The 27,050-nt window shown below is 41.9% G+C and overlaps 1 protein-coding gene across 4 annotated transcripts in view; it reads right to left on the bottom strand.

Annotated features, from left to right (window-relative positions):
- Positions 1–1,970: 1,970 nt before the first annotated feature.
- LOC118212638 (ADP-ribosylation factor-like protein 15) overlaps positions 1,971–27,050 on the bottom strand; it is a 102,952-nt gene continuing 77,872 nt past the window's right edge. For all 4 annotated transcript variants that reach the window (XM_035390755.1, XM_035390756.1, XM_035390754.1 and 1 more), the window contains one exon: positions 1,971–4,076. In XM_035390755.1, the coding sequence (XP_035246646.1) occupies positions 3,924–4,076 (153 nt within the window). In that variant the 3' untranslated portion in view covers positions 1,971–3,923. The remainder of the gene's footprint in view (positions 4,077–27,050) is intronic.

Below are 27,050 nucleotides of genomic sequence, written 5' to 3'. Positions count from 1 at the left end.
TTGTGTTTGTTGGTGAATCAGCTCTTGGTGAAAGGACCAGCAGGGGATCAGGGGCAGGATCTATGTGCCTGAACAACTGTCTTCATTTGACCAGCTTCCCGCATTCCTGGAAGTGAAGAAGGGATAAGGATTCAAGAAGTGTCAGTTAAGACAAATAAACAAACAAGCAAAGAAAAATAGAACAAAGCTCAGTTCATAAAAGGGTTTTCTCTCAAAGAACAGAAAGGGGATACACACAAGACCTAAGCTTACCTTGTAAATTGATGTACATATGAATAATTCAAAAACAAATGACAGTGGAATTTCAGGAAAGGGGTTTAGAAATGGGGGGGCGGGTTAGAAGTGTTTCAGGAAAGGGGTTTTTCAGAATTATAGGAAACTTTGACATGAAGACACTAATTTTAATTTTAATAATTTCTTGGAATGGCTGCTGGCATTGCTCCAGACTTAGTTTTCATATTGTAGCTAAATGTTTCACATTTATAATATTATATATTACACAGGATCTCATTAAAATATTTACAGTACTTATTTTATGTGAAAGATGAAACTCAAGACAGAGCTATTGAGAGCACGGTGGCCTGCGTCACCTCCGCCTTTCAGATCATGTTTATTTAACCAGATGTTACTGTTGATATGCGTAGGAAATGCCTCAGACCAACCTGGAGGGTCGTTGCTCAATTTCCTTACTCATCTCCAAAAACGAAACAGAAACAAAAAAAGGCACAAACGCACACGGCCCACGGCTGGCCGGGCCAACCCAGTTTGACACCGAGCGAGGATCCACCCAGGGCGCTCCCGACAAACCTTTGTTTGTTTTTAATCCAGAGCTCTGAAGGCATCTCCGCATGGTACAGTCCTGCTGTCAGGCGATCAGCCCCCTCACTGAGAAGGCAAAAAAAAAAAAAAACAGGTTCAGGCAGAAGTAGCAGCAGCAGGATCACGGCATCGAGCCGGTTGTCAGAACATCCATTACCCTTCTGCCAATGAAGACTAAATTCAGTGAAAGGGCTGGGATGTTTTGAAAACTGTGCTGGACTCAAAGCCTCCCAGTTTCTAGATTGCATAAGTTATAGTCACTGTCTGGATCATTGGATGGTATGTTGTTTTCCAACTGTGGATGCTTCAACTCTGTTGTCAATGGTGGGAGAAATGGAAAATCACCACATAGACCTCTACAGATGGGACAAGTCCTCAAGAGGTCCTACTTACTCATGAGCGGCCTTTTTTTGTTGAAAGAAGTGTTAGGCAATTTGTACAAAATTATAGTACTCTTTGCCTGTTCATTTTTAATTTACATATCACTTTACAAATGCCCTGCATTACATGTCCTGTAAAGGGCATTTTTCATTAAAACAGTACTGCCCATGCATAACAATGATTTATTTGGGCTTAACAAAGTCATATCCTACTTTATCATACAATTAGAAATAGGGTCAGTTGAAACAATTATCACAGTTTTGATACAACTGCCACAGAGTAGAAGCTCTGATGCCAGTTTAGAACAAACAGTTGTTCAGAAACACTGTAGTGTGACTTATTGCTTCACTAGGGTCTTGTCTATTCAGACTTGCACATTCATGGAGTTCCTGCCTTCCTTCCTGTAATGTTCTCAAAGTCATTATTACAATGTCACCAAGGGTAATCTACTCAATATTATGCTGCAGAAAAATGGTTAAATGCTGTGGTTTTTTCACAGAATCAAGCTTTTGGGATTTTTACATTTATTGTTAAAATGCTAATTGAAATGTACATTCATTCTTTTGGCCGCACTATGCTTAAATTATAAAAGGAATAAATTAATTAATGACTATTCATTGTGATTCTAAATATTGATGTAGAGGGCTTTGTTTCACACCAAATGGAGACATCAAGAATTAGTCTTTTATAGAAAATATCAACATACGGCTACAATTGTTTTTTTTTCTCTGACAATGAACTGTGAAAATAATCGGCCCACAAATTGCAGGTTCTTTATTCAGCCTTTATTTTCATTGTTGGACAGTGGGAATCATGTATAAATTACACATATACACAGCAGAACTTGTGAATGACCCACCAAAATTAACTGCTAAATATAGAATATTTCTTCCAGTACAAACATAGGCATATGCCCAGTCAACTAACAAGACTATCTATAATAAATGTACAAATTCCTTGCTATTATAAATGAATTACAAAAAAGGCAGCTGAATTGGCTAACAGGGTATAAAAATTTGGTTGATTCTATAAATACAACAAACGCACCAAGCATACTCTAAAAAAATAAGTAAAAGTATGATAAGACCTTTTTTCTTTTACACTAAGCACTTTGGAACACCTGTGGCACATAGTGTGTGAAAACTGGGACCTGGAGGGTTGAGGTTCTTAACATAAGCGGTCATTGATAATTATTCACTGAATTTATTTCACTACTATAATGTTAGAGGCTGGAGTGTATGGGCACGCGCACTGGGCGAGAAGTGATGGGCTCAAAGGGGTCTTACCAAGCAACTGGAGGAAATTTGAGAGTCAGATGACCACTGTTCAGGCACAACTGTCATGGCTGCTGATTGATAGTGTTTGTATTCTACACAAAGAGATATGCAACAGACAGCCGCAATTTCGTTCTTTTTTCTTTTTTTTTTTTGTACAAGGGTGTTTTACATTCAAAAGCAATCACAACAACAACAACAACAAGAATGAGAAACACACCTAGAGCCTCAACCAATGCCTAGATATAACAAACATTACATACTTTTCTAAACGCTTGAGCCAGAATAAAACATCTTTACAAGATAAAGTGCTTGTAAAGGCTGTACGTATTGTACATAAACATGTTTATAGATTCTTATAGACGGAGGATGTGCAGGCTTATGCCCACCTAACACTACAGGCTAATTTCACCATGATGTGCTTTGTCCTTTGACTAATACATTTAAGCATTATTTACTTTTCTTGATACTGACATGCCTTTGTGAGCTCTGAGACCACCAGCATTATTAAAAATAGGCTCAAATTAGAAAATTCACAAACGTAGAAGATAACAGAACCATGTATTTGCTTTTGGTCTATGATTGATTATTCTTTCCAGAAGAAAAGATAATTCACAGTTCTAGGAAGCTTCTGTCAATTTAAAATAATGTCCTCATTTAGAAAGAATAAAAAGCCTTTAAAGGTCTAGAGGTTGTGCTGCTATGCTCTTTGTTTAGTGCTAGAACATGCATTTTACTCTAACAAACTAGGAAAAGCTTTCCTTAATTTAAGTTGTCTATCAATTTCTGGACAGCTTTAGATCCCACTGTTACAGTCCTGATGGGTTTCCAGAAATTAACTAGATTAGGTCATAGATATGCAAAGACACTTAAAATGTTTGATGGTTTAAAAAAAAAAAAAAAAAAATCCTGTTACTTAAGGCCTGACTACAAATGTGCCACTAAAACATTTCATGTTCTCAGGATAGGTTGCATTTGACAACCATGCTTTCCAGTCATTCTAAATATCAAGAATATGCATTTAAAAATAGTGTTCAGTAGCAATACGCAACGACACAGGCATTCAAGAAGACACATTTACTCCAAAAAATTCACTACATTTGAATTAAACCATATTTCTTTCAATAAAATGGCACACAGAGGAGTAAACAATATTTATTGTTTGCACTTTTTTAACAGCTTATATTTTCCTATACCATTGATCATATTGAGAGGGCTGAACTGATATTTGTGGTCTTTCTTTATGGTGCTACGTGGTCACTGACTGTCTGCTTTTATTGCTGTAATAGTCATTTTTGTCAGATATTAAGATCCATTTTGATTCACCCCAACATCATCATCATCATCATCGTCGTCATCAGCAACAGCACGGATACAGTGAGATACCAGCCGTTTTCTAACAGTTTGTGTTTGGGCTGTAGTCTATTTTGTCTTCGAGGTGAGCTGCATTCATAACCTTCCTGGTTCCGTGTCCTTCTCTTCCAGCAAGGAGATGAGCTGAGTGAAGCTTTCCCTCACAGCCTCCATGTTGTCCACAGAACTGGCTTCTAGTATCCAACTCTTTCCTCGTGCCAGTGGTTCCAACTCAAAATACTTCTTGATCTAGAAAAAGGGTAGAGAGAGGGGAAAAAAATAAGTAGGAACAATATCCGCGCTCTTTTCCAAACCTTGTTTCTCCGAGCCCCCAAACTCCAGTCCAAACACACGTCCCTCCTTATAAAAATGAAGGAGCCGGTATGTTGTTTTATTTGGTGACATGCTTGGCAGATCTGGCCTGCTCTGGAGGTTTGGTGATGGATCACTTGCTTGGGAAGTGGAATGGAAGTGACAGCCCCAGAGACCAAAGGCCTCAAACTGTCAAGTGGAAACTTCATGAAAGGAAAGTGGAGAAGCGACCTGCCGCTCCAATTAGTTTCCCATACACAATAAACAATCATTATGAGTCGCTCAAAGACACTGGAAATGCTCTGCAAAAATCCTGAACCCAATGGGGACAAGATGAGAAAAATAACTGGAGGTTCACACACTTTAAGAAAAGGAAGCTGCAGCAGCAACAGCACAACCCCTCCCCCAATCTTAAATAAATTTAAATGAAATAAATGACGTGTACACAGTTTGTTATTAAGAGAGAAAAACAAAACCATATGCTACATAAAAGACAGCTGAAGGAAAAGTGTCTCTTTCACCAAACAATAACTTAACTGAATTTAACTTAATTTCACAATTTCAAATTAGAGTAATCCAAGCTATTTTCAAGGCTATGGAAGGGTTTGCATTTCTCTCAGTATGGCACCTAAAGTTGGACTCTGGTTACTCAGATGTATAAAATAAACTCTGCACACAGAGGTGCTGTAAATATATAAATGCAATGTCATCAGAAGATCTAGTCTGTTATAAATCACCTCAATTATTAGCTAGTGTATGTCAATTGCTACACTCATAAGGCTATCAGCTTCGTAATTAGGAAATTACTCTCATGTCAAATGTGACAAAACATCAATTTTCCATAAAGAGCAACTATGCCAAAAAATGTTTTTAAAGGAACCATTACATTTTATGTCAAGTTGGTTTGGGTTTTTTTTTATTTTTTAAGTTATAGGAATTAAAAATTTTCTGCCATTTCAGTAAATTGACAATAAATTTCAAACAGACTAAAAGAAAACACCCTAAGCATTAGAAACAGGCGGGAATAAACTCTGAGCTCCATTCAATTGTAAAAATATGTAAAGATCATCAGTAATCCACAAAAAATGCTGCACATGCTTTGACGGCTCCCCATGTAAAGCTACTTGACTGTACTTGAGAATCTCACATGGAGATGCCAAAACACTGGCTTACTGCAGGAAATTACAAATCAATTTTTTGTATTTAGGACTTGAGCGTTTCAGTTTCACCTACATTCTGTGAGCTGAAATATCATACACTGACAGTTTACTCACACACACACATGCACAAGCAAATACATGCATGCACAAAAAGGTGTAACATACTAACTTTTAGAGTTTCAGTTTTTTAATATTTTTGAATGAATGAATGTTTGACTTATCAATGAAATGTATAAAACAAGACCAGCTATTACAGCGCTATTTGTAGTAGTAAGCTCAATGTTTTATTAAAACATTGGAAAAAAGGTTACCCAATACTTTGCTGTTATAATAACAGATTGCTGTCAGTCTTTACCTAACAATTTTACAGAAGACTTTATAGGGAAGAGTGAATTGCCAAAGTTGTACAAATAGAATCACGAGTACATGAAATCCAAGGAAAGAAAAAGAAAGAAAAAAAAAAACTTTGGAAAGAAGGCTTTTCAATGGTATGATCTGGATAATTTAGGGTGTTAGGAAATCAGCAAAAATCTAGTCTCCTGTTGTCCAAAAGGTTACTCTCAAAATTCTGTGTCACATCCTCAAGGACAACACAAGTTTGAAAACAAGCTAATCATGAATCACAGATTTTACTTTGCACAGGGTAAAAATATAAATGTTCTCGTTTAGTGAGCTAAAGTCTCATGGAATTTATACATCTAACCGGCAGAGGCCAAAATGGTCATTGGACAACCTTGACCTTTGACTATGAACAGAGCTAAACGCCATCCAGATTTCAGGAGGCCAAACATCGCCATGGCTATTTCTATATTTCACCACACCTTCCCAAAATGTTCTAGATTTATGGAGAGTTTCACCTTTGACTCCGGGCTCTGACAGAGAACTTTCACCTTTGACATTTAGCCGCCATGAAGAACAACTACTATCACCAAATCTGGGCGTTATGGCCACACCCTTGACGTCTGGCTGGGAACGGACGCATGCACACACACGCACGTTCACACACTTTTTAATTTTCCATCTTGTCACAACTAAACTTGATCACGACCTTTTTCCTCCAGATTTCTGACAAGCTGTCAGTCAAGTCAGTGGTTCATGGGAAATATTTTCACACTTTAGAAATAAACAATTTGATCAAGAACTCTGAAGACCTCAGTGCAGTGGAGCCCATGGCACAACCCGCCACGATTTTTTTTCTTCACCTTCAACCCAAACACGCACTAAAATCAGATTTCAGATTGCTCAAAGCTGCCTTTACCATCTTCACTTCAGAAAGGTAAGATGAACAACCCACAGACTGCTAGATTTATTTCCCTCCCATAACATATGGTACTATGCAAGGTCTTAAACGGAGCAAATCGGGTTCAGTTGTTCTGCCAGGCTGCAGCTGCCATCTGATATGTGAAGGAATATGACGTCTGGAGAACAAGCAAATGATTTCTCAGAAGGTACTGCTATGTACTGCATACAACACGACATACACGATTTAACGCGACTTTAATATGACAGCAGTATACAGCAGAACGGTCATTATTTAACAAGGACAGCATAAAATGTCTACCCAAGGAGCCTCAGGCTACAAGCATGACTTGATCCCACTGGTGTAACAGTGGTTCTATGGTAGATTAAATCACGTCAGCATAACAAGTCTGGATTTCTGGAAAAAAGAACACCCTGAACAACATAAACAAAATCTATTTAGGAAAACGTGAACCTTCCCAGACATGCAGCATGTATGTCATAGGCCCTCTTCTGGAAGATCCAGGGCATGCACTGGCAACCTGCCTAAACAGAGTAACTACACACATCCTTTCTACAAGCACTCATTCCCCACGAACATACACAGGCCCCACACTGACCACAGTCTGACCGCCACACCACAAGGCTCACGCTGTGCTCAGGAAATTCATACATGTACATCATTAGTGGTTATTAAACAAACGACGGAGAAAATAGACTGCATTTTTTCATGCTCACGAATCAAATCATTTTCAAGACAGAACTCTTAAATTTGGCACTCTGAACAAACACATTGTTGGCTTTCATGGCTGACTTAAATTAACTGTTCTCAGAACTTTATCACCACCAATCTTTATCCAGTGAGACTTAATGTTCATGCCACTTATTGTTATTTAAACACAACACAACTTTTTTTTCCCTTCTTCCAAGAATGAATGCGATTTATTTTTCCTGTGCTCTGGGAAGGAATCATAAAGCGGCGATTAGTAACTAGCTTGTCCCCGTAGTGTTCATTGACTAGCCTTTTCTGTATGAAGATACATCACACTCACACACACACACACACACACACACACACACACACACAAACCGGGAGTTTATACCAGTTCCTCTGGGATTAACTCTTAAGCATGATTCGGTTTGTTTAAGAGCTGCATGTGACATTTGTCAGCCTCCACAAGATGCTGCCAGATGGCTTCTCAGATGAGCACTGGGTCGCCCAGTCTGGCCTCTTCCAGGTCGTTCAGACCCAATGCCTGGATTTATTTAGGTGAGCAAGCTGATCATTTCTCTGAAAGGTGTGTCCATATGGAAAACGTTGCATGCTGGTCTCTACCCTGTGGTCTACCACAGCTGTCTCACACACATCGAATATTATGATCAAGCTACCTATCACACACCACCCTAGGATTCTCTCTCTGTGTAGTCTGAGCTGAAATAATACACCTAGTTAATTTTCACAGGGTTCCTGAGTACTGAAAACACAAACGTGTGATGTAATCATTTTGATTGAGGGTTCCTGGTTATGATTCTCTAAATTTATACATGGTCACCTAACCAGCCATGAAGTGGCCACCTATGGCGCTTGCCAACATCGCTGTTTACATTCTTATCGACTTTCTAAAACATTTTCTTCTTTGTCTTTCGGGGTCTGGGGTCTTTCGTAAAAAGCACGGTAACTTCCGGGTGGTGTTTGTGCAGCGAGATACGCTGATGGGGAGAAGCAGCAGGTTCTTATTCAGTACGTTTCAAGCACTGACAACTGATGGTAAAAAGGCACCACAGTGACAGGTGAAGTCACACTAAACAAAGAAAGAAAAAACCTTTTTACTCCACATCCTGTGGACTGTACAGCAGTTCACTGTCACAACCTTGTCTGTTCCTGGATCCCTCTTTCAGGCATGGTAACCTGGGGCTTGTAGAAACAATATGCCTCAAACACAAGGCTCTGATACTCTATCAGATTCCGCCTCTGTTTTCAGGAGTTGGGAATGGGAGGGGCAGCACCATGTTTCAAATCCACAGAACACCAAGGGGTTTTCACTGATGTATGACCCACAACGGCAAGAACTGATCCAGCCATTTGGAAGTAAAGGAAATGAATTTAAGAAAACAAAGCCTCCTTTGAGCCAAGCGTCCAGAGCATGCCAAAAAATTCTGATTAAGATTTCTTCATTTGGGACCGCACTACGGAATTACACAATCTGGGTTGAGAGAGCCAGGGAACAAGAGTTGCCATTTTTTATTATTATTATTGTTTTTATTATTATTATTATTATTATTATTATTATTTTCATCATTATTATTATTTCTAACTTATTTACTTATTTTCACTCGGTCTCTATGCAAGCTAATGCGGAAGGTTCACGAGGAACGAAATGATAAGTTGTGGGTCGGGGACTACGTGCGCAGGAGGCTTTTAAAGGACAGCACAGACGTGACTCGTCTGCTTCAGACAGTGCCAGCTGATACAGCAAAATGCAGATGTTCCACACGGCTCCGCGTGGCCAACACTCAGTGAGAAGGGAGTGCGCGGAGTGCACAGCTGCCCTTTGGCCAGAGACATCATTACTACGTGTGGTGTCTAACAGAGCAGGACACTGGGCTCAGACCAGCTGGGGTCAGCAGAGCACATTTCAAGGCCTCGACATCTACCTGACTGGGGAACGTTTTCTGCGTCCTGCACAACACCCTAAAATTCCGATTATTCCTGTGACTTGCGTACATGAACCATGCATTAGTTAGATATAAACCATCAATCAATTGTGTAAACACAAACTCCTTCCTCAAGGCCAGCTCTTATAGTAGGTATTGTAGTAGGATGGGCATTAGTCGTTCTTCAGAAATAAAAATGTTTTCGCCTTGGTTTTTCAAACCACGTTGCTAGGTTTTCGGTTAAATTCCTCTCTTGCTCTGCAACTCACGATTTTGAATCAGGAGGAAGTGACCTGTGGCAAATTCACTGATTATGTAGTGCTCCATCTTAAGGACAAAGACATGAAACCATTTTAAGTGTATTATTGAGTCAGCCTTGAGTCTTCATTATCTATTCAGCCTTTCTGAGCAGGTAAAACAAACAAGAGCAAGGGCAGACGTAAAAATATTCAGTCAAATAATATACATGATTGTTAATTGATCAACTTTTTTTTTTTTTTACATTAACTGCATTGTGTTGCAGAATCAGCCTTACAATTTCAGTTAAATGTACTGCATTATGTAGGCATGGCTATGATATAGCATCCGAATGAATCTGTGACAACCAACCTACATCCAGCTCCAACACAAGAAAGTTTATTGGTAAAAGGAACTTATTGCACTCGAACTTCCAATATTTCAGGAATACCGAATTCAACCTGTATGGCTGCAGTGTCTGCTGACTTCTGGTGCGTTTCTGTGCTAATGTTTTTAATTATTGATTGGCTAAGATGTAAACACAAATTATCAGCCTAATCGCTGAGGAGAAATGATCAGCCTAATCACTAAATAGTGCTAATACATACACTACAGTTCACAGGTTCTGGGCAAAAACAACAAACTAAAACAACAAAGACAAAAGAAAGTAAAACCCGCTGGTCTCAGCTGGCCAACATTTCAGCTGACCAGTTCCTTTGTCTTTACGTGATCCTACAAACCAAACTCAGACTCGCTCTCTCGGTGTGAGCTCCTGGTCTCTGCCCCCAAACTGTGGAGAGGAACACACCTTTAAGCACCTGGGATGATTAGTTAACGCAACCCAGGTGCGTGTGCTCTCGCCACCAGCCGACGCACCCGATACCAATCCGCTTCTCTGGCGGACAGAATGTGACGAAACCAGATATATGATATATGATATGATATAACATAGATATGATATAAATGTAAAGGATATGAAGAAGCCAATGTTAATCTGCAGTACATTGCTGAACCTCTGCTTATGGTCATCAAAAAGGACTATGTCCACAAAAAATAAATAAATAATAAAATTAAAAAAATACAGGATACACTCCAAGTCTGATACAGTACTGTTAAATAAGTACAGTGTGTGTAGTTCCCAAGCTAAAGGAGTAGATAGTCTTTAGTAATACATTTTTGTATCAGAAACTTATTGTATCCAGAAAGAGAGAAATATTTAGTTCCTGGCACATGATAACAAATAATCTTGAACCAAATTGATAAACTTCTCCATGCCTATTTAAGCAAACAGTAAATATCTACAACGTGTGTTGTTTTCTGAGGAGAAGCCCGTTTCCATTCCATTCCAATCGCTTGTTGGGCCTTTATGTGCCAATTGTGAAGCTCTGTAATTGTGAGACTCCATCTTAAAAAAGAAAATACAAAAAAAACTGCATCCCATCACAGGCTCCACCTATTGGTTGGGGCAGGTGATGACAGGCCAGAGAAGCTGCTGTCTCCTAGTGAGTTATCTACCGAGCTGGGAAAATGTAAACATTGCATGCTTTCATAACAAACATTTTGAAATGTGCATTTATTAAAAACAAACATCACTTGTGCTTCAAAACCTCTTTTGGAAATTCCAAAATACAATACACCACAATGAAAAACATCGATACAAGCCAAGACAGACACCCTTGCAGCTGGAATTCTACCAACTGCATAACTCTTAAAGTTACTGGCATACACAGACGGTATTATTTTTTATTAATTTATGCAGGAGCAGACACCTCTGGCTCAGTCTTCACATCACAGCCCTTTGTGCCTCCCAGAAGCCCTTGCACGGCTGGCTTCATGGTACTTACAGCTGAGGAAGCCCTGGCATGCGGAAGGCACCGAGCGCGGCTAATGAGAGAAAGTACCTTACATCAGCTCAAATATCACAGACAACCAATTACTCTGTCTGAAAAGCTGCCCCGCAAAGCCATCGGTCACTTGTAAAATGGTCTGCTACACAACAGAAAAGATGGTGTTTAAATAACATGAAATGCACTTACCATGAAATTGATCCTCTTTCATTTGTTATTTCTAAACCAAAAGAGACTGAAGTTATCAGCGTGCGCACATACGCAGAGGAAGATAAACGTAATCTCCCAAAGCCCTTTAAAATATCTTATTAGCAAGAAATGCTATTGTCTATAAAGGCAAGGCAATTCACAATTAAAATTGTAATATTTACAAAACCTGACTAGTTTATTTGCCATTTTACCAGATGTACCTTTAGAAGCCTTAAGGTTTTACCTGACACGTTGTTTCCCAACTAGCCATCCAAAACAAAATTAATGAATATAAGATTACTGGGAATTTTCTTCCAGGGCACCAGAGAGACTATCTATTAATTAAAAAAATAAAATCAAACCATCAAAAAAAAAAGTGTAAAAAAATAACATAAAATAAAAAACTCATGTCCTACACACTGATGTGTTTTAGGCAGGGGTGTCCAATCTCATCAGAAAAGGGCCAGTGTGGGTGCAGGTTTCTGTCACAGCCCAGCTCTAAGACACCCGATTCCACTAAGGTCTTGATTAAAGTTAGTTGAATAAGGTGTTGTACAGCAGGGCTAAAAGATAAAGATAAGACTGGACACCCCTTGTTTTGAACATTAGTGGCTTGGGAACAGGAGAATTATAGACAGAGTTACGTACAGTGGAGCAGCTTTTACTATAGGCATGCTCCAAACTTATGTACAGTGGAGCAGCATTTACTATAGACATGCTCCAAACTTAAGTACAGTGGAGCAGCGTTTACTATAGGCATGCTTCAAACTTATGTACAGTGGAGCAGCGTTTACTATAGACATGCTCCAAACTTATGTACAGTGGAGCAGCGTTTACTATAGACATGCTCCAAACTTATGTACAGTGGAGCAGCATTTACTATAGACATGCTCCAAACTTAAGTACAGTGGAGCAGCGTTTACTATAGGCATGCTTCAAACTTATGTACAGTGGAGCAGCATTTACTATAGACATGCTCCAAACTTATGTACAGTGGAGCAGCGTTTACTATAGACATGCTCCAAGCCGATGGGCAGCAGGTGCCCTCCTGGCTTCACTTAAAATTGAGTAATCATCGCAGGTGGCACGATCCAGAGGGTCTCGTCTAGGGGGTCAGGAGGGGAACCCGTCATGGTTCTCTGAAACCAAATGGCCCCAGCCAAGATCAATAATACCCACCAGCCCCTGGCCAAGCCTCAAATTAAGAGTTAAAGCGAGACTACGCCAGGCTTAGATTTACTGTCCAGCATTTTAAGATGGGAAGAGATCTCCCCAAAGAACAACAAGCAGGTTCAAAGCGATTCACTTCATACATTCTGCTCAAAGACAGCTGACCGGTGCCAGATCACAGCCGTCCTCAGGGGCTTCATAAATCTACCCGAGACGGCACTGGGATATTCAAACAGACGTTCTGCGTGTCCTCACATCAACAATGTTATTGCACTTAAGCCAGACCCAGATAATGCGCTTTCCATATATTTGTGCATGGCTGATGCACGGTAAAAAATGCCACTCCCACATTGCCATTTCGATAATGAAGAGGTTGACCTTCATTTCTTTATGAAGGTGTAATGAGCAACAAAACACCTGGCGAGGGCCAGATCTTCGGAGGTCCGATTTGGACCCTTTCCCAGGTTTCCTTCTGAAATACTTTCCCACCGTTTGGTTCAAGAAAAACACAACTTCTGAATTTAAAGCTCGGATCAGAAATACTTCTGATCCAGTGATCAAATCTCAGCCTGAAACGATAAAAAAGCAATAAAAAAATGACATAAAAAACGGCCATGTGACACAGCGTATTTGACGCGGTGAAAATCAAACTGACGCACGCTGTTCCCGTGCGCTGGGATCGTACGTCCACCTCTGTTCGCGTTAGCGCTCGGAGAGAGAGATCAAGGACGGGGCGGGGCGATCGGGGGCTTTCTGCGACATCAAAAGCGGTGAAGTCACGCCGGCGGCGGTTTCCCAGGCGATAGTCGGAGCGCGGGACGGCGGGCGGGATTCGCGGAAGGCCGGCGCGGTGTGCGTTTGGGGTGGGGGGGGGGGGCTTTTGTAGGACGGAGAACAAATGTCAGGGTCAACGGCTGGGCCGTGACCCCGCCCCGCTCGCGGTGACACTCACTCAGGCGACGAGGGAGGTAAAGGGCGAAGCGGTGTTCGCCCGGCCCTACTGCAGATTTACAGTAACTCAATTTATTAGGGTCTGCGGGCTCCCTGACAGCCAACATCTGGTCTCACAACTCCGGTGGGGAGCTGGCAGTCTGCCCGCGCTCCTCCAGGCAGACCAAGTGCACGGGTACCTTCCCCCGGGTCACCTCCCCCCCAACCGCCCCCCACCCCCGCCCCCGCACCGCTGCGTGGGCCACACAGAGGAACCAAAGCCCTGAGCCTCGCCTCGCCCCCCTCCCCCCCGCCCCCGCCCCCCCCAGCACTGACAGGTGACCCGCTGGAAAGCGGCAGAGCCCACTTCAGCGCACACGGCGCTCCCCGCAATCAAAGAGTCCATCTGAAAGAGATTTAAAACATACACAGTATCTGCGCGCGGCCCCCCGGGACCCGCGCTTGAAAGCCAAGGTTTCTCATGTTTTTCTACTTGTTAGATTCTTTGAATGCGTTTTTTTTCCTCTCAGAAACCTGGACGTCTTTTTTTTTCCTAACCTGACAGAGTCTGCCGTGTCGAGTACAAAGTGCAGAACACACACTGGTTCCGCGGAACAGCCAAGGGTCGAGTAAAAATTACAACAACAAAAAACCACAAAACAAACAAAAAAAAACCGACATACTTAAACGGCACATTGTTTGACATACTATAACATAACAGATATAATATAACAAATATAGTCATTTAATATACCAAGATTCCAGGATGCCCAGATTGTACTAAAACTTACTGGAAACATCATTCATGTAGATAACAATAAAGATCTTACTCACAGCCGCTAACTCAACATGTATAATGTATTAATATGAAAATGTCAATGAAAGTTTTCAATCACGAACACAAACACTCGGAGAGGGAGGCACTGTGTGGTTATGATGCTGCATGGTCACACTCTCTAATTTCCAGCCTAATCGTCTGCATTACACTGCATTTGCACATGATTTAAATATTAAATCTACCCTATATCTCAGCTTTTCTATTTCATCACGCGCTGTAAACCCAGATCCTAATCATTCTCTTTCCAAGACGACTGTTGAGTGTAGTAAAATAAAGGGCGTGTAAAATTAATTCAGATTGTATCACTGTAATAACAAAATCAAAACTCAACAAGTCATTCCTGTTCATGCTAATAAATGCTGCAGCACCGATTGACTGGAATCACTTAAAACCTTTTGATTAATTTCGGTGTCGTTCTCAATACTTCTTCCAAATGAAATCCCAAGCCTCTCCCCCATTTTTCCCTCTTTCTTTTTTTTTTGATTCGGAAAAAGTGAAATTCCCAGTGTTTGATCTCCCGTGACTCAGCAGCGGAATGACAGATCACGTGAATGGGACTTCGGAAATCCTGTAGCGGTCTGCGGTGGCCAGCCATCCACCCCGCCCGCCAGACAATGGGGAGGCGACCACAATTGGAGGGCCTTTCCCCCCCCGCCCCACCCCACCCCCCCCCCTCAAAGAGAGCCCTGGGCTGAATGGGGCCTGGCCGCTGAATTAGCCTCTCACCCCACGGGACGGTGGTCCAGGCAGGTCAGGGTTCAGCCACATTGACAGAGACGTGTGGGAAAGCCAGGCACAGTGCCCACACAACCTGGCCTACGTCGCCCACCCTCGACGCCTCGTCCCCCCAGGAGAGAGCCCACCCCACCCCACCCCACCCCCCGGCCCGCCTCACAGAGATGGGGGGGTGGGGGTGGAGGGAGAGACACAAAGAGCACAGAGACAAACAAAGACTTCTAAGTGACTTTCTGAATTGTGTCCTAAGTTCCATTTCACTTTAGGAACGGTAATCAATATATCCTTCAGCAACCACTGACTGATTCTGAGAAAAGCCACACTACAAACGGAAATGCAAGAAAAATATATATAAATAATAACATTATTATTTTAAACACTACTCTTACCAGGATAAATAAAAAAATCGGGACTAATGTATTTACATGAAAAACAAATTTCCCAATTGTTTTAAGGAATTGACCCACGGCAAATTTGCTTTCGAACCACTCAGACTAAATATCAAACTCATGGTTGGGGCTCGCTGGGTGTCAGGTTAAACACGGGGATGTAACGGAGCCTAAGTTTACCTGGAACTATGCCGACAGGGTGGGAATGTGACACTGGGGGTTAAGCACTTCTGTCCGTGGAGCTGGAGGAAAGGGGGGGGGGCTTTATCTCCGACTCTACCACGATTCAGTTACATGCGCGGGTCAAACACTGTGCAGAAGACCTCCAAGTAGCCAGAGAAATATTTAACCCCTCTTGGGTCACTTCATTATCTGCATATCCCCCCCCCCCCCCTCCTCCCCCCCTCCCTCCCCCGCCTCTCCCAATGTGATAATTGGATGTTGACGTATTGACCAAAGGCTTTCCGGTTACTAGTGTTACCGTGGAACTTTCCCGTAATTCCCTTGGATGTCCTTCCAAATGAGAGCAGAACGATTGGATATAATGCAGACACTCCTGACAACCTGCGTGCTACTTATGCAACACATTTTGGCCACGCTACTATGCAATATATTCTATTAAAGGGTATTTTTATACATTTTGGTTTCACTATGTAGAAATGACATCACTTTTTATTCATAGTTCCTCATTTCAGGACACTAATGTTTGGGACATATTAATGTTGCGTAAATGAAAGAAGTCGTGTTTAGTACTTTGCGCCATATCCTTGCAATGACTGCTTGAAGTCAGTGACCTATAACCAGGGGCTGAGTAACTTCTTTGGTGATGCTCTGCCAGGCCTGTACTGTAGCTATCTTCAGCTCATGCTTGTTTCAGGGGCTAGTAGCCCCTGAAACAAGTTTTCCCTTCAGCATTCAAAATTCATGTTCACTTGGATTCAGATCATGTGAATGATTTGTTTTTAACTTTGAAAAACTCCTTTGCTGCTTGAGCAGCATGTTTGGGATCTTTGTCTTGCTGTAGGATGAAGTGCCGTCCAATGAGTTTGGAGGCATTTGGTTGAACTTGAGCAGGTAAAATGATTCAGAGCCCACACCTCTACCCCATCAAACAGCTTTGGGATGAACTGGAATGTCAACTACGAGCCAGGCCTTAAGCCCAACATCAGAGCCCAACCTCACTAATGCTCCTGTGGATGAATGGAAGCGAATCCCCGCAGCCATGTTCAAAAATCTACGGAAAAGCCTTCCCAGAAGAGTGGAGTCTGTTACAGCAGAAAGGTTTGGTCCAGCTCCATATTAATAGCCACGGTTTTGGAACAAGACGTTCGAAAAGTGCACATGGGTGTGATGTTCAGGTGTCCACATACTTTTGGAAATGTAGTGTAATTGATGGGGCTCACTTAACTTCAAAACTAACTTGGAATTGTTATATACACACATAAATGCTCTTTCCCAGGGTCAAGTTATCGTGTAGGGTTCCTGCTGACAGTGGGCCATAATCTTCAGGCACTGTACATACAGTAATGGGCTTCAAAGTACTTCCAATCAAACCTTGTTTCAACCAAGCTGACCTGACAAAGGATGAAATGCAAATCACATGCATTAATAGTAACCCAGCGTTGCTAATGAAATAAATTAGGATTTATTAATTGAATAGTTCCATAAACACAAACACTTATTCGCTCAAATGACAAATCGAGATTTCCTGGAAATATAGATTTTTTCCACTGCAGAGAGATGTCCTGCAGTATCTGGTCTAGTGAATGTGCACTTTAATTGAATTGAAAAGTCACATTGGACAGAGTTGTGCATAATCTACTACACATGAATTGATGGAGATCCAAATCAGCCCATGGAATCTGCTCAGCTTCCCTTGTGTCCTTGTGTCCAGAAATGACACCTGTATAAGACCAGTCACTTAGTGTGCTGTATGTCATTGGACACATTAATGTTAGAGATTCCATATTTTCACAGTTTTTAACTGTGCCCACAGGTAACGGGGGCAGGGCTTGTGAAGAATTTATATGTTATATTTATAAATGTATATATTTTTTTTATTTATATTTACAGACATAATTAGCAATAGGTGTAATAAAAAATTATTTTAAAAATAAAATATTTATTTCAGGAATTCTATTATTGATTTGCTGACTGGACATTCAATAACGAGATGGTTTTCTTGACCAGTGTGCCAAAACCTCATACTAGATATTTAAGAAAAAGCAGGCGAAGCAGAGCAATCATCAAATGACAAGGGCTGGAGAATGATGTAATGTGAGATCAGAACAGGGAGACTGCAGACAGGAAAAAAAGACTCGATTCTACAAAGCCACATTCAGCAGCAGCAAGCGCTTCAGACGGCGCATTCGCTGGTTTAAATCAACATTTTCGTCGAATCGTTTAACAAAAATGCCAACATTCGTTTTCTTTACGGCCACAAAGTACATATTTATCTATTTTGAGAGCGCAGGGCTCTTTTGACGTGCAGAGAATTCATTGACGGGGACATCATTAAGGATTTTTTCCGCACTTAAATCAAGGATGATTGCGGCAGGCTGCTCTATTTTCATTAGGCATCCCTGTCGGAATGAAGAGGAGCATCATTTGTTAATGAACAATGATCTCATTTTGAAATTACTGCAATGCCGATACGCCATTTAGGGAAATGTACTGCTTTCTTAATTACGGAGAGGCACTTGTTTGGCTGAGGCCTCGTCCCGCAGCATCATTCTATAAGATTCTGCAACAAAGGCAAACCACTACAGGAAATTGACCTCTCATAAATACGACCCTGCGATGCTTGAGACACTTAACAGGATGTACTGTGATACACCACGCTATAAACAACGCAGGATTCCTTGAATGCCGCCACAGAATCCAACATCAGTGCTATGCGATGTACTCAACAGCCATCGTAAATACCATGCCAGCAGACTAATTAAATGCACTATGACTACACCTTTTCCTCAAATGGAAACACTGTCTAATCTGCAATACTGGTGCATGGTGTGGCAGACAACAATTTAGCCAATTTGTCTTTGAAGGATTGAGACTGATCTCAGTTTGGCATCCAAATAGTATGCTGGTATCAGGGATAGGCAATCATAGCCTTCCGTTTGTCCCACTCCATGTGCACAGAGCACTGTGGCAGGCTAACAAAGGCCACTTCCTCTTTGAAAATCCTTATTTCAAATGAAAAACCTGAGGTGCATTCCAACTGCTTATTTTTTTTTTCTCCTTTCCTCGTCTCCTTTCCTAGTATGGGAAGCCAAACAGATCAAAAGAAATTGTGAAATTGACGTCTGGAATCGCGCGTTGTCAACGTCGGCTCATTCTGTTCGCTTATTTTATCTGCTTGCCTCCTTTCCTTGCTCCTAGCTCCACCCATCGAAGGACGCAAGGAAAGGACGCACGGACAGAGGAAATGAGGAAACGTGTTTCCTTGGAACGTCTGTCTGGATTGGATATAACAGCACAGGCACCAGATTACAGTAAAAAGGAAGCCAAAGTTGGTGAGTTCATCTTTCACTCATAAATGATGTAAATGCTGAGGAAATGATCTTGAAGAATACAGGACAGTCAGGTGACTGCAAAATATATTACAACTGATATTGCATCTGAAGGTCTATGACTTTGAGGGCGTACCAAGTATGGATTATTCTAAAACATATCTCACATATTTCAGGCTGGATGATTTCGAACAAGACTCTATTCAATTCTCACCCTGCATGTTGTTTTTTCCTCTCTCTTTCTCTCCCTCAAGGTTTTTCTGAGGTGTCTTGAGAGCAATCAGATAATATTTTATGTGGAGTTTCGAAAGCGCTTCATGAAGGGATTCCTGAATGGTGAAGTCTTGTGTTGATAAATCCCTGGCCGTGTATCCTAAAAACAAGGCCAGGCCAGATTTTGAAGAATATGTTGTATTTCAAAACAACAGTTACTGAGTTGTGTGTGTGTGTGTGTGTGTGTGTGTGTGTGTGTGTGCGCGCATGTGTATAGTATGTGTACGTGTGTGTGCGCGTGTGCGTACATGCATGCGTACGTGCGTGTGTGTGTGTTACTTATAACTTGAGATTACAATATAACCTACCGTAATACAACTAATTTTGCAAATCATATTTATTTTTTATTTTTTAAAATCAAATTATGGCACACAACTCCATTTACCTGTTCAGTAAATTACAACCAAAAACTACTTAAATCAAATCTGATACAAACTTATTCCACCCACTTCTTCACACAGAGGGAGTCTATGAAACACAGCTGGTAATAGTGCACTAATTCTAAACACATTATGGAAAACCCCAGATTTATACTGTTAAACATTTACCCATCAAAAATATGAAGACAAATAGGAATTTGGCTGAAACGTAAATATTCATATCTGCTTGTGAGATGGCGAGATTCTGCTTGATTTTTTTTTTTTTTTTAACAACTAACATGTGACAAGTTACATTTCACATTCAAAAGGCAGGACTCTTGCTACTACAGGTCTCTGAGAGGGGCTTGCTGCCACAGAAAATGTGAGAGTCCCAGCCAATCATTGGGTTTTTCTCCAAAGAGGTAAAACAACCAATAGGAAACTTGCAGCCAGAAAATATTATTTTTCATTGATTTTCCAGTAGAATCTCAACGGTTCAGTTACATGCAAACGATAAGTAACCAGGAGGATCATGAGAGTTAACCGACATAACCAACTTTGAATGACTAAGGTGGACCTTTTCCCAAAAAACCAAACTCAGCTGCAACTACGTCCATATCAAGGAATGGGTACACTGGAATGATTTCAACATAATAATAACTAAGGTATACACGTGCAAAAACACCATTTACTTGATTTCCTGATGTATAACGTAACTTCGTCAGAAGTTACCCATTAAGGAGTTGCATGCACCCATAAATTGAAACAATTCTGATAATTTGAAGAAATGAGGGGAGGGGGGGGGGGCAAACACAACAGAGTGCTTTTCCCATGCTGAAAAATGGCAGAGTAAATGTTCCCATTCATATGGGCTTGAACTTCATATAGTCTCATCAGATGGCACTACCTCAAAGCAAGCACCACACACTAAAATTACACTTTAAATTAAACAAGTTGAATGTGTTACGCTGCCGCTATTCTCAGTAAGGGGAACGAAAGAACTTTTTCTAAGCCCATTTATTTCCGAATGCACTGAAGACGCTACCAAGCTACCTGGCCTTTTCCATTTTTCTCCTTGACTCCGTCCGCTCTGGTCTGATTCACAGGCCTGAAGAAGAGTCAAACTTGACAATGACGGGGACAAAGTGATAGACCTCTGACAAATCCTGGCAAAGGCTATTTTGAGACACTGGGGGGGAAATGAGTAATTGAATACTGCCACCCCATATGTTACAGGACGTGAGAATGATCGAATTGACGCTGGCATGTGTGTGGACTATTGAATTGATCCGAAAAGGTTGCCATCAGGTGGCAGTTTCGCAGTCTTGAATGTCACTCGAAAAAGACGTCAATGGGAGGTTTTTCTGGCCGCCTGACGAATTTGGAAGTGTCGCTGAAACTTTTGCAGAGCTCGAGCCAAGTAAGGAGTTGTTTTGACAAGACAACGTTTCGACCCCCTTTCGAGGAGCATGCATTCATTTCCAGACAATTTTTGGCCAGACACCATTGCGTTTGGACACAGCAGCACATGAGCACCTCATTGACGTCCGTGGAAGCTTAAAAGCAGATGGTAAAAATGGCATACAACCTCAATATTGTAATACAGCATTGTATTCAGAATAAACTCTTTACTCAGGTAATGTGTGAGTGAAGGCCATGCCAGCCATATTCCCCAAATCAGACAACGCATCTTCGAACAAAGAAAACAATTAAAGCCATTGCAAACTTAGCATTTTTCCTAAAAATGCTTAATCTGTGAATAGAGGAAAAATAATACAAAGCATGATTTTTAAAGAAGGACTACAGACTCCCCAGTCGTAAATCAATAAAATGAACATAATTTGATTGAACCTAGGGGTGTGCCACCTGAAAAAATATTGCAACACCATTTCTCAAATTTCTTCATTATCTTATTTTAAAATGGCTTGATCAAAAAATGCTTGTGTTTTAGCCATTAATACAATATGCATAGGAGCTGTATGCATCACCACAGACAGCACCCTCACAAATAGGGACCAGAACATTACAAAAAACATCAGAATGAATAAAAATGTTCCTAATGTACCAAGGGCTTAGCCTTTCACACACATGTTATGAATTCAGCTTTCAAAGCTTTGGACTGAAGTCTTTTGGAAGGAAATAACAAGAGTACAGGTCACATGTCCCACAGTGAAAATTCTGATACACAGTTCTGCTCCTGATTAGTGGCTCTGGTGCTTTCAGCAACAACAGAGAGTGCCATGGCACTAGACACTAAATCTAAAGTGCAACGCCGACAACTTTTCTGCGAAAACAATTGACAATTTTACATGCTCATCCACACATCGCAGTGGACTGTCATTAAGTTCCGTTGCTTCCTTGGGAAATAAGATGGAGCGCTTGTTCGGACTGAGGCCTGTGCCACCCTGTCTGTCCCCGTTGAGACCCCTAACCTGTCTGTCAGCTCAGCTCAGCTCCCGGCATCCTCTGACAGTACAAGCTGCAGGGAGGAAAGGCTCTGTGGAAGACAAGTGGGGCTTTTCATCAGCACGGTGGCTGGCCAAATCCACTCAAGCCTCTTTAGCACGGCTTCAGAAAGCCCTGTTTACACTCATTGAGGGGAGCATGATAACCATTGAAAGCAGCAGACTAGGAATATGGCCTATTCATCAGACAAGGGGGAACTGAATGACTGGGCCACATTCACCCATTCAAAACTTCAAAACAGCCTCCTGAAGGTCACAGATTTAACCACCATACCCCAGAATGAATTTTGATTGACATGTTCCTTGCTGGTGGCCTATGGATGTATTTGGATATGGAAAAAAGATTCATACAGAATGCCAATAGACCTTTACATTCGTGGGTCATTTTATAACCACGTTCTCAATTTTCCCTTCAGCGGGCAACAATTTTTTAAAAATCACTTGCAATGCTCAAAAGTACCGGTTTAACTATTCAGAAACAAATAGCCTACACTATCACTTGTTTTTAAGCAAGTGCATCCATTAAATTTTTAATTGTTGGAGAAAGTTGGGGCTGACATGACATAGGCAACCAATATCAATTCGCTGTCTTAAATAGAACAGATAGCCACAGTAATCACATTTTTTCAAAGGCAACACATTAACAAAGTACCGATGCTACATTCTTAATTAATAGCTGTCAAGAGACTCAGAGTGAGAGGGAAAAAGTGCTTGAAGGCATTTCATATGTTTAGATAATCTCCATGGTGAAAACAGCCACAGATTAAGAAAATTACTCCTAATAGACACTCAGGCTATAAAAAAATTAGATGTCTTTATGGAGAAATAGTTTTCTGATAAGCAACATGTCTCTGGGCTACACTTTGAAGGATCAGATTGTGGTTTCATTCATTATACAGCGATAGTTTTCAAAACTATGCCTACAGCATTCGCATCATCTATAGTAAACATGCGGTTATGTCACAGTTCAGACTTGAAGAACTATGTCCCAGGCTAAACCCAAAACAGGCAACAAATCACAGAAACTCTAAATACACCCATTGAGAAATTATTGGATTGACTCAGGCAACCTGAAAACAAAATACCTGCCTGTGAGGAACAGATGTTCATTTTGTGTGATCTAACAATCTGAGAAAGAAACAACATTACATACAATTCAGGGACATCGTTGATAATTACCTCCAAGAGGACAATACGATGGGGGGTGGGGGGGCTACAGGAATTTAGTGAATATTTGGTTGTCTGAAAGGGGACCCAAGCTGTTGCCACACCTTAAATCCCCTTCAAGGAAGAATGGTTGTAGTATTTGGAAATAATTACTTATAAGGAATGATCTGATATGAGCAGCACACATACACACACACACACATGTGCACACCCCCACAGGCATGCAAGCAAGCAAGCAAGCACGCACGAATGCATGCACACACACGCACACAGGCATGCATGCATGCACACACACGCACACAGGCATGCATGCATGCACACGCACGCGTGCACACACACACACGCACACGCACACACACACGCACACAGGCATGCACGTACGCACGCACAGACACATTCACACAGGCATTCATGCATGCACGTATGCACGTACGCATGTACGCACACACACACACACACACACACACGGGGCATGCACGCATGCTGGCACACACGCCATCCGAGTTCTCGGAGCCCATCTGTGAAGTCTCATTTGAACATGTATTGGTATTGCCATCTGCTGCATGTAATAGGCCAGTAAAATAAAAAGGCCCTCAAAAGTAGGATCCCTTCCAATAAACCTACTGTATATCACTAATGATTTTACAGGCATGTTCACATCACACAACTTCACATCACCAGGAGTTTTTACACCATTCAAAACATTAGGAGGCATTTAACCTAAATTTAAATAAATAAATAAATAAAGTTTTCATACCAGAACTGGGGTCAATATCATTTCAAAAAAACATATAGTATGGCATGTGCAGTGCCTTGCTTTATAAGATTGCACTCCCAAAAGCTGGATAAGTTACCCCCAATGACAAAGTTAGAAAAAACTTTGTTCCTGTTTTGTATGAAAAGTGCACATGCAACCGCAATCATTCTCCCAGTGACATTATCTCGGACATTATTTCAAAACCAAGTTCAAGATCCCATAGTTGATTCATGAAAAAGTCTTAATAATGTCTATAATGTCTATGAGATGTTGGTGATTTGACGGGAACTACACTGCTATGCCAAATCAGAAGGCATTTTTTTGGGCTTGACAGCATTGTAAAAACATTCAAGGCAATAGAAATTACAAAAAATAAATGAAGCTACACTTGGTATAGCCTTCATCATTTCCAAAAAATATATAAGCTTATGTAAGCTTTCTTAAATATAAATTTCAGTATTTAACAAACTAGGGTGACATCTTTTAACACACATCCGACGTCATGCACATTTCTGAATGTGGCACATACAGTTCAGCAGTTTATTATTTGATCAATAAAAGTCATCACATGACTAGGAAGAAATCAGCATTATCACTGAAAGGTTACGGAAGGGCCATTTTTTTTTTCAATCACACAAATTACCATCACTAAAAATGAATCGTTTTTGTCATTGTCCTCGTCCAATCGAGAACACCCCGTGCTTGGATAACTCCCTCCGCCGCTTTTTACATTCCGACGCGGAGCGCCTCGCGTCCCTCCACACAGCGCACTCGCGGGCACGAGGAACCAGACGGGCTAATGGACCGCGTGTCCACCTGCAGCCTCTCTCCCGAAAGTGCGCGGGGAAGACTTCAACTTCTGCAGTCTGCCGGTCACGCAGCCATTGTCTGAGACGCATAATTGCTGCTTTCAAGAACCGAACGATTAGCTCCGTTTCCAGACTATAAATGCCCAAATATAATCTGCCGACACAGACTATTCTGAGAGATGTCAGCGCCGTGTCTGGCGGTGCTGCTGAGGAGTCCTAAGGCTCGGGCACCGCGGCACAGACGTACTTACTGTTCCTCAAATACAATCCAGAGCCCCCCAAGCACGGTGAATCTCGTTAAATCACATCACCGAAGGTTCTCTAGCACATTCCATTAGCCCCATGCGGACTTGGCTTGTGAGAGTTTTGGCTTTTTTATTTTTTATTTATTTATTTATTTATTTTTGATGGAAAATGGAGCGCAGAGAGCATCTTGCACAATGCACTCCTTGAGGCAGCGTAGAAATAAAATCATGCGATACGATTTTTTGACTTTTTCCAAATATGAAATGTGTAGTAAACAACAAAACAAGAACTTGACAATGGTGAAAATGTTATCACAAACTATGCAAAGTTTTCATAAACTATGCATATTAAAATATACATTTATTTACCAGAATGCTTTTTCCAAGACAACCTACAGAGTGCATGAATTCTTACATAAAAAAAATAAAATAAACCATTTATGTGCACGCAGAAATAAATGATCACATTTGGTCAATTTCTCAACTGCATACATCATGAAGACAACCTCAGCTTACATTCAGACTGCACACAATGTGGATTATGATACGTTTATTTTGAAAATGAACAAATTGCATATATTGCCTTTCAGAGACACAAACGCTTAAAAAACTGGATCCCGGTGTCTCATGGCTCGAAGAACATGATTTAATTGGCTGACTGAGTTCACCGTAAGCAACACAGAATAACAAGGTCAAAAGCAACTGGAACGGCTAAAAAAAAAATAAAAAAAGACACCCGTTTATAAGATGCTTTATATTGTACACGAGGGAGATATACAGCAGGACTGGGTTACATTTAACTTGACTGGCAGCTGAAGAAAAAAAAGGAAAAGCTGCTCGCAGACAGAACAAGGCCGGCTAGGTCAGCGAGATTTGCCAGACGTGGGAGATAACACAGCATGGGCGCGACAAATTAAGCGAACACAAGCTCCGGGCCCAGAGGCACCGTTAAGGGAACGCCGCGGTCAATAACCGAGCGAATCCGACGAAGACGTTTAACCTCGTCCCCACGGAGGACTTTCAGACAACAAGAAGAAAGCATCTGCTGGAATTATTCCGCCACTGCCACTGCCGGGCCCTGTGAGGTCCTCCTCGTCGGCCGCGTGTGCAGACATCGAGCACAGACATCGAGTACAGACGTCGAGCACAGACAGGTCGCGCTGACACGGGCCCGAACGCGACAGCGCCCGCGACGCTCACCCGGGAAGCGCGTCGCGTTCGAGAGGCGCCGCACAATAGACTGACACCTTTTACCCCTCCGTTGCCATTCAAGTGAAAATAATCACCGTGGCATGACAATGCGCTGGCGTGCACGCGCGTCTGCTGCCGGGTGAGAGACCGCTTCGAGGCCCGTCGTGAGCTGGTCTGACGCCTGAGCAAACCCACGGGGATGTTTTTTTTTGTGAGACCCTTTTCATAATGTTCAGGTGTAGACCCCCAGGCTTTTTTTTTTTTTTCTTTCCCTTCTCCACCTCCAAAAGTTTAATTCTCTTCACCCACGTACTGTGGCAGCCGTTAGGCCGAGGGGCAGGTTTATTAATTAGCGTACGTTCACAAAACGCCTGCCGGCCGCGACGGGGTCACGGCGAACGCGGGGACAGGTGGACGGGAAACCGCGGGAGAAGCCGCGGTTCGGCGGCGCTGGCGAGGCTCACGGTGCGACAATGCTCCCCCTGTGACTGTCGAGGTGACCTTTCTCCCCGAGCGCTCCGCGCGGGTCCTGCCAAGCGCAGCACAATGGTGTCTGGGGCAACTGCGCTTCGTGCGTGCAAACAGAGCGCAACATCCCCGGAGAACAGGCCGAGTGTGTCGCCTTTTGTCGGGCGCACAAAATGGCCATTGTCTTTGAGTCTCGAACCAACCTTTCTGGGCGGAAAAAAAAAGCGAGAAAAAACACTGTTAAATTGATCTAGTCTGACTGCATAATGAGCAGGA

Source organism: Anguilla anguilla, chromosome 14 (genome assembly GCF_013347855.1).
Source record: "Anguilla anguilla isolate fAngAng1 chromosome 14, fAngAng1.pri, whole genome shotgun sequence".
Lineage (NCBI taxonomy): Eukaryota > Metazoa > Chordata > Actinopteri > Anguilliformes > Anguillidae > Anguilla > Anguilla anguilla.
This window is presented reverse-complemented; position numbering and strand designations above follow the sequence as displayed.